The following is a 9,584-nucleotide window of genomic DNA, read 5'->3' as shown; positions in this document are numbered from 1 at the left end:
TAATGCATGTTTTTACAACCACTTGGACGCCACTGATAGGAGGCAAGCCCTCTAAACTGAATTCCCACATCATCTCCCTTTAAAAAAAATCACTTTGTTTGCATATTTGTACAAAATGTGACTTTATCTTATTATTTTCAGAGAAATTACCCTCTGAGACCTGAGCTTTTGTTTGGAATACATTTTAAGTTTCACATTCTTATTTGGGATCAGTAGGACCTGATGAGTTTAAAAGGTCATCCTTAAATTTGAGCAGGAAGTAGTTTTTACCTAAAACGATGTCTGCAACTCTTCTGATGGCCCTGTTTCTGCAGAAAATAAAACACTGGACTAATTTTAGTGCATACGTTTTGGCTGGCCTTTCCAAGATCCACAAAAAATCCACCCAAAATTCAATTGAATGACCTAAATTTTCTGTAAAAATTCTTAGACATGTTTTTGAATTACTTGTTTAAATATCCCCAAATGCATCAGGGAATGGGGCGGCACGGTGGCGCAGGGGTTGCCTCACAGCAAGAAGGTTGCTGGTTTGCTTCCTGGTCAGGGCCAGGGCCTTTCTGTGCAGAGTTTGTATGTTCTCCCCATGCACGGGTGGGATCTCTCCGGGTACTCCGGCTTCCTTCCACCACCAAAAACATGCTCATTAGGTTAATTGGTGACTCTAAATTGCCTGTAGGTGTGAATGTGAGCGTGCCTGTTTGTCTTTCTCTATATGTCAGTCCTGTGATTGACTGGCGACCAGTCCAGGATGTACCCCGCCTCTCGCCCAATGACAGCTGGGATAGACTCCAGTCCCCCCGCGACCCAGAATGGAGTAAGCGGTATAGAAAATGGATGGATGAATGGCATGAGGGAATGTTTATTATAAATGATGAAAATGAAAATTTCCTTAAAAAGTTACAAATTAATTTCCCAAATTTCCTTGAAAATGCAGAGCCTTTGAGTTTAGAAATTCCCAAACATCCAAACAAATTTCCCAAATTCCCAATGAAAATGTCAGATATTTACAAAGCAAATTGCCCCTAAAACTTCCAATAAAATATATACATTTAACCCAAATTTTCCATGGAAATACTTGAAAATAGCCAATTAAATTCAACAATATATCAAATAAATTCCAGGAAAATTCCTTAGAAAATTACCCAAACATCAGTGGACATTTTGGACAAATATTTCAAAAATTGTAACAGCAGAAATTCTTACTTTGTTGGAAGAAAGCCAAAATGTCCTCACATGCACATGCAGGGTCTTAGCAGGATAATTTACATAAATCAACAATTTTCTTCATATGCATTTAAATTTATTGTAGATGGACAAAAATGTCAGCCTGTTTTCCTTTTTTCTATTAACAGAAATGTATACAAATTTTACATAATTATTTTAAAAATCTTATAAAAGTGTCAAAATTTGGATGCTAATGTCCTTTCATTTTAGAGCTGTATCCTTTCAGTATCTCTGAAGATTTTGTTTGAAAATAAGTTTTATTTTAAAGGAGTTTTCTTTTTATTCTAGCCATCTGTGACCAACAAAAAAAAAGCCCAAAATAAAAACTTCGAGCCGGAAGAAAAGCAGATGCAGCGATGATGAAGTTCCTCGAGGCAGTTTTAGTTCCCTGGAGCAGAAAGGTGAACCCATCCATGCAGACTGGAATAAACAAAGACATCCGGTGCCACTAGAGCGCGCTGTGCTCGTACGCCTCCCTCTGCAGTTTCCATGGTGCTGCATCCCTTCTGCTCTCACATCATCTGCAAGCTTTCCCCATTGGCTGAAGCCCACCGCCAGCTACCGATGCCCTGATTGGCTGCTGATGTGGTCATCATACTGTATGTGCTATTGAACAGCCTTCCATTCATTTCATAAATGCATCACAAACATCAGTATGAAGACATACACAGAAAACAAACCAATAAGGATAAAGGAGAAAGAGAAGAGTGGAAATATTAAGAATGAATGGATTTATTCTGAAAAAGGACAGAAAGAGTGGGGGAAATAGTGAGGCTACATGTATGGGGACAAAAAAGAAAAGAGCACAGTTTCCATGGTAACAGGGAGGGGAACAGTGTTGGTGGTTTGCTTGTGAAACATGCGCACACATCGACACAAATACACATTGTTTTTGTCACTTGGCAACCCATACTTTAGCCTCAACCCTGAAACACTACACAACGTTCATGTGTTTATTTAATCACCTTTTTGTCCCCTGAGTTTGCAGAAGGTGAGAACCCATGACCACAGTGCTGCACCAGTTTTCGTAACAACAGTCTGGGAAGTGGGGAGACCAGCTTCTGGAGTTTTTGGAGAGGAAGGTTGTCTCGTTCTTGTCTGATGTAGGATTCCAGCTGCTCAACAGTCCTGGGTCTTCTTTGAGAGATTCTTTATTTTATGATACCCCAAATGGTTTATATTGGTGAAAGGTCTGATTCCAGGCAGGCCAGTTCAGCACCTTTTCCAAAAACTATTTAAAATTTTTAAACATCTGACCACCGAGCAGTTTTCCACTTTGCCTCAGTCCCTTTTAAATGGGCTTTGGTTTAGAGAAGGCAGCAGCGTCTCTGGATCCTGTTCACATATGGCTTCTTCTTTACATGATACAGCTTTAACTCACATTTGCGGATCACACTGGTCTGACAAACAGGGATTTCTGGAAATGCTTCTGAGCCCATGCAGTAATTTCTGATACAGATTCGTTAAAAAAAATGCTCTATCAGCAGTTCTTTATCAATACCAATTTCTTTTCCAGCCTTTTGTTGCCCCGTCCCTACTTTTTTGAGATGTGGTGCTGCAATCAAAATCAAAATGAGCATTTTTTATGAAATGGTAAAACATCTCATTTTAACACGTTTATGTTCTTCTGTGAATAAAATATGAGTTTATATGATGTGACAATCATGATTTAGTCTGATCTTTACAACTGATATTTACAATTGATAGGGCAATATTTGATGCTGACAAAGGCTGAAATTTATGACTTATATAGTCCAATATTCATACCCAACATAAACCAATATTTACAGTTAAAAATGGCTGATATTTACAACTGATATTGCTGATATTTACAGCTGATAATGGCTAATATCTGTAGCAGATATAGGCTGATATTTAAGACTGATGTAGACAATTATTGAACACTGATATGGGCTCATATTTACATCTTATATAGGCTGATATTTAAGACTGATATAGGCAAATATCTGACACTGATATGGGCTCATATTTACAGCTGATATAGGCCAATATAGGCTGATATTTAAGACTGATATAGGCCAATATTGACAGCTGATAAAGGCTGATATTTATACCTGATATAGGCCAATATTTACATCTGATATAAGCTGATTTCTATTGCCAAAACCTGGGTTGTCATGTCGTCAGAGATCATATCTGCCAACACCAATAATTCACTTTTTTAAGTTGATATCTTCTGATACAAACCTTTTCTAGTGCTGGATATCTAGGATTGATTAGTGTGGGTGTCTAGATTGATTTTTGCTTTCACTAGAAAAATAAATTAATAAAATTTAAACAGAGATTTGTCGCAGAAGACATGATTATAAACCTATAATGTGCATATATTTATTATTTCAAACTACGCTTCGCCTTTGGACGTGTGGAACTGTTTTCAAATGGGACATTCAGTCATGTTTTTACTCAAATAAGAGCTGCCGAGAAAAGAAGAGAAGATAGTTTGTTTAATCATAAACAAATGTTTAGTTTGTCTCCTCTATTATGTGCACTCTGGTCCTGGTTAGTGTCAGGTAAGCTGTGGCGTATGGTTGTATGAATAAAAACTTCAAACTATTAAACAACTGTAGATAAAAGATAGATTTAAAAAATAACCCGACAAACATGAAAGAACAAAGCTACTAAACATAATAAAAAGCAACAAGAAAATCCTTTAGTGTCCCTATCTAGTAATTCTGATTTCTGACGTTACATTCATTTGGTTAAAATAGTGACCAGAGTTTATTTTTTAATCTACATTTGTATTGGTGTTGTTCGGCTTAAATAATTGGGTAATCGTATATATTTTCCCTTTTAATTCTTCATTTAAACACCAACTTTCTTGTTATTTTTGGTGCTGGTGAAGAACTGAGAGCCCACTTCCTGTTTTGGGTCGCTCTGATTGGCTGATTCTGACCGCGCAGACTGCTGGGACGGCGCGATGTTTAAATTTGTTTCCGGTTTTGTTCTCCTTCGGCCGACACGGCAGACATGGAGCGACGCCGCAGCAGGTAAAGCTAACACGCTAATTACTTTGTTGTTACAAGGATATTTTTGACTTTCTGGTCGCATTTATGAAAACAAAGAGGGAACAACGAGGTCGGCAGGACGTTTGGTAGTTTTAGTCCTTTTATTACGCTCACGTACGAAGAGACGTTCACACAGAATAGTCTCTGTAATCCCGACACTCAAAGATATGCTTTGTGAAACAAACACACTTTAAGAATGATGTAGTAAATGTTTCTGAAATACTTGGTTACTGTGGAGTAACTGGGCAAACATTTTCCACCAGAAGGATCTCTGTACGGATTAAAAACGTCCTCTAGTTTTCACAGTGGTCTCATAATACACTAAAGCAGACGGGATTCACACGGAGGGTGTGGCGTACTACGAGATTTACCAACAAAGACTGAATTTGTGCCGCTTTTCATGTCATAATTTCACATGACATGATTTCCAGAAATCCTTACAGCAGTGTTACTCAACCCTGCTCAAAGAGCCAAACTATAAAAAATACCTCTGAAAAAGCAACAATCCACATCTGTGGGTGAGAATCCAACAACTACTAAATAATTATGCTCTCTCTCACTATATATGTGGATATACATATATACACATAAACTAATCAGAGCATGGAGAGACTTTTTTCATCTTTAGTCAGATGATCATCAGATCTATGAGATATTTGTCAACTCAGTCAGATGTTTGTCAACTCAGTCAGATGTTTGTCAACTCCATCAGATGTTTGTCAACTCCGTCAGATGTTTGTCAACTCAGTCAGATGTTTGTCAACTCAGTCAGATGTTTGTCAACTCAGTCAGATGTTTGTCAACTCAGTCAGATGTTTGTCAACTCTGTCAGATGTTTGTCAACTCAGTCAGATGTTTGTCAACTCAGTCAGATGTTTATCAACTCAGTCAGATGTTTTTCAACTCTGTCAGATGTTTGTCAACTCAGTCAGATGTTTGTCAACTCTGTCAGATGTTTGTCAACTCAGTCAGATGTTTGTCAACTCCTTCAGATGTTTGTCAACTCCTTCAGATGTTTGTCAACTCCTTCAGATGTTTGTCAACTCCTTCAGATGTTTGTCAACTCCTTCAGATGTTTGTCAACTCCTTCAGATGTTTGTCAACTCCTTCAGATGTTTGTCAACTCCTTCAGATGTTTGTCAACTCTGTCAGATGTTTGTCAACTCCTTCAGATGTTTGTCAACTCCTTCAGATGTTTGTCAACTCCTTCAGATGTTTGTCAACTCCTTCAGATGTTTGTCAACTCTGTCAGATGTTTGGCAACTCCTTCAGATGTTTGTCAACTCCTTCAGATGTTTGTCAACTCCTTCAGATGTTTGTCAACTCTGTCAGATGTTTGGCAACTCCTTCAGATGTTTGTCAACTCCTTCAGATGTTTTTCAACTCTGTCAGATGTTTGTCAACTCAGTCAGATGTTTGTCAACTCCTTTAGATCTTTGTCAACTCCATCAGATGTTTGTCAACTCAGTCAGATGTTTGTCAACTCTGTCAGATGTTTGTCAACTCTGTCAGATGTTTTTCAACTCTGTCAGATGTTTTTCAACTCTGTCAGATGTTTGTCAACTCTGTCAGATGTTTGTCAACTCCTTCAGATGTTTGTCAACTCCTTCAGATGTTTGTCAACTCCTTCAGATGTTTGTCAACTCTGTCAGATGTTTGTCAACTCCTTCAGATGTTTGTCAACTCCTTCAGATGCTTGTCAACTCCGTCAGATGTTTGTCAACTCCGTCAGATGTTTGTCAACTCCTTTAGATCTTTGTCAACTCCGTCAGATGTTTGTCAACTCAGTCAGATGTTTTTCAACTCAGTCAGATGTTTGTCAACTCTGTCAGATGTTTGTCAACTCTGTCAGATGTTTTTCAACTCTGTCAGATGTTTTTCAACTCTGTCAGATGTTTGTCAACTCAGTCAGATATTTGGCAACTCAGTCAGATGTTTGTCAACTCAGTCAGATGTTTGTCAACTCCTTTAGATCTTTGTCAACTCCATCAGATGTTTGTCAACTCAGTCAGATGTTTTTCAACTCAGTCAGATGTTTGTCAACTCTGTCAGATGTTTGTCAACTCAGTCAGATGTTTGTCAACTCTGTCAGATGTTTGTCAACTCAGTCAGATGTTTGTCAACTCAGTCAGATGTTTGTCAACTCAGTCAGATGTTTGTCAACTCAGTCAGATGTTTGTCAACTCTGTCAGATGTTTGTCAACTCAGTCAGATGTTTGTCAACTCAGTCAGATGTTTATCAACTCAGTCAGATGTTTGTCAACTCCTTTAGATCTTTGTCAACTCCATCAGATGTTTTTCAACTCAGTCAGATGTTTGTCAACTCTGTCAGATCTTTGTCAACTCCATCAGATGTTTGTCAACTCAGTCAGATGTTTTTCAACTCAGTCAGATGTTTGTCAACTCTGTCAGATGTTTGTCAACTCAGTCAGATATTTTTCAACTCTGTCAGATGTTTTTCAACTCTGTCAGATGTTTTTCAACTCAGTCAGATATTTGTCAACTCAGTCAGATATTTGTCAACTCAGTCAGATGTTTGTCAACTCTGTCCAATGATGTTTTATGCATTTTGCAATAAATGCCACATCCTCTATTCGTTTTATTCTGTTTGTATGTTAAAATTCAAGCAAATTTTCTGCTAAAACTACAAAATACATTTATTTAAAAAGACTAGTTTAGTCCAGTAAACATTAAAGATAAAGTTAGAATAGTGTACTTTTTAATGAAATAAAATTTTAATGCATTTTAGTGTGATTGACGGTTATCAAAAATCAAAATATAACGGGCAAAAAGTCATCTATTTGAAAAAGGATGTATTGAAAAGATGCTCCTTTTCACAACTGCTTGTTGAAACCTCTACCTACAGAAATATCCACTTCAAATTAATGCAGTAAAAAAGTGAAGTCCTGAACATGTTTTGTCCCTTTCCTCTGGAATTGGTTTTATTTTTTCTGGCATGCATCCAGTGGAAATTCATGGACAACTAATAAAAGTTTCCAATTAAATTTGATAATTAAAGCCCATCTTATAAGCACAGGAAACAAACTGATTGATGTGACTTGCAAAGGATAATTTCTGAGGGAAAATTTTCCATTTTTAAGGTTTTCTGAGGGAATTATTTTCCAGATTACGACTTAAAGGAGCACAATGTGTCTCGAGCCATGTGTTGAGTATCACTGCTTCACAGTCCCTTCTTGGTGCAATCAGTGTCAAATTGAGCCCAGATGTTGGTCGTAGCTAGGTCAGATGTAGGCGGTAAAACAGACTTTGTTTTGCCCAGCTGTTGTGCTCTGTCCTGGTTTTCCAAACTTTACCATCCGTGTAGTTTTAGCTTTTCTTATTTGTAGAGGTGTAAAGGTGCTACTGGACCACCTAGAACCACAGCGAGGTAATGTGATGAATTGTGTACATTTCTAGTGTCACACGGACCCCCCTCAACAGCATCAGAGTTCAGAGGAGGAGCAAGAGTAAGAGCTACAGACAGTCACTTCGCAGCTGTTTAGGAGCTGCTTCACGGCTCGGTTTGACCCCAGCGCTGACGGCACGGAGGCTGAACACCAGCAGACGAGCGCCAAAGTCACACAACATCACCGTGAGTGGAATCACTCTGTTTATAACCTATTTTTATTTTACACAGAGGATTGTCGCCATCTTTTTTACCCCTCTGTCTTACAGGAGAAGGTGAACCCGGAGCAGCTGGCCTTACTGGTGAAAACGGAGTGGCAGCTGTCGTACGTCACCCCTCTCTATCAGTTCAGACACACCCAGCTGAAGAGCTACTCGCGGCAGCTCTCAGCGTTCATCGCTGCAGAGAAGCAACAAGGTCTGGCGGTGGAGGTGGAGGGATCACATGGCAGCTTGCGAGTCTCCTTCTTAGTGGTGCAGGGGATGGCCGAAGCGCAGGATGATGCTGAGACGGTCCTCATACAGGTCAGCACAGCACAGTGGTTGATTCCTCCATCTTTTTACCTGGTATTATTACCTAAAGATGTATTTTTTCTTTAGTTATCCTAATTATCACAATGCATTAAATTGCTTTTCCCTGATTGGTCAAATTCTCCTTCCTCTCCACAGATCCACTCAAAGCCTCTGTTCTCCAGGCAGGATGAGCCTCTGAAGGCGATATGGAGCGGCTGGCTAACCTGCATCAACGGCAGCCCCGACTACCTCCGCTCGCTCCCGAAGGACTTCACCTGCATGCCGCTGTTCTGCAGCAGCGGCGCCGAGGGTCTCACCGCGCTGGTGAAATCGTGGTTCCAGCAGACGTTTGACTGCTGCTTCGGCTCGCTGGAGATCAGCCACACCAGCCTCCAGTGGCTGCTGGCTTTATGGACCAACTGCCACAGCGAGTCGGCCATTCAGTACCTGAAAATGGTCTGGACTCTTCCTGCGGTTCCTCCGCTGAAGGTCACATACACGGTAAATGGGCCAGACGCCTGGGAGCTGTGGAGCAGCGTGAGGAAGGACCGGCAGGAGGAGGAGGAGGAGGAGAACAGTATTGGTATAGAAGAGGTGATGAGGTTCATGCAGGGACTGAAGAGTCACTTTTACAGACATTTCAGGTTGGACCTGTCGGCGGGGAGCCTGGAGCAGGTCTCCACGGCGCTGGGGTCGGCTAAAACCAGCGGGAGGATCAAGGTAACGCCTCTTTTTAATGAGAAATGAGCAAAAATCTAAACATTTGTCTGACATTTGTCTTCTTTTGTTTCAGATCTCCAACAGCAAATACATGATCACCACATTGATGCTGCTGACAGAGTGTGCTCTCCTTAAAATGCCCATTTAAAGGAACTTAAGACAGTTTACACTACGAGGAAGTGAATTATCACAGCAGGGTTTTTCTCCTTTCATAACATGAAATGGAAGTTGTATTCTCATAACACTCATAACAATCTTGGGATCATTGTTTTGATTATGACCATGAACACGGCTGACAGCTTCCTAAACTTCCTAGTTTTCTATGTTGACGACTTTAAATGCAGTTTTAGCTAACATGCTTAGGTTTAACCCTGCTTCTGTAAATACTTTACTGTATATACGCTTGTCTAGCTGTTCTATTTTTTGTCATTTATAGTTGTAAATAAAATTAAAAGCCAAAAAATGAATGAGATTTGTTATTGATGCGTCATGAGACAGCTCTAGGAGGGATATATAAGGCCTGATGAATGGAAACCAATGCTCAGCTGCTATAGGATCGCTGCACTATTTATGATTCTGATGCTTGCTTTATTTAAAAGTGTAAAATGTGATTAAGATGGCTGATCTTTTTTTGTTTTAGATTGAACCAGGATCTTGATCATTGTGTGGTTTAGCAACATCAATGCAAATCTTAAC

General features: G+C 39.6%; 1 protein-coding gene across 1 annotated transcript; it reads left to right on the top strand.

Moving 5' to 3' along the window:
• Positions 1–4,124: 4,124 nt before the first annotated feature.
• Positions 4,125–9,355, top strand: cenpl (centromere protein L). Its single transcript, XM_041782063.1, has 5 exons — positions 4,125–4,232; positions 7,668–7,842; positions 7,926–8,180; positions 8,325–8,888; positions 8,962–9,355. Exons 1-5 carry the CDS (start codon positions 4,213–4,215, stop codon positions 9,034–9,036), a joined length of 1,089 nt encoding a protein of 362 aa, XP_041637997.1. The 5' UTR covers positions 4,125–4,212; the 3' UTR covers positions 9,037–9,355.
• Positions 9,356–9,584: the final 229 nt, after the last annotated feature.

The sequence above is a fragment of the Cheilinus undulatus genome, linkage group 24, assembly GCF_018320785.1.
Source record: "Cheilinus undulatus linkage group 24, ASM1832078v1, whole genome shotgun sequence".
Taxonomy (NCBI): Eukaryota; Metazoa; Chordata; class Actinopteri; order Labriformes; family Labridae; genus Cheilinus; species Cheilinus undulatus.
Note: the sequence above shows the minus strand (reverse complement) of the source record. Positions and strands in the feature narration are given on the sequence as shown.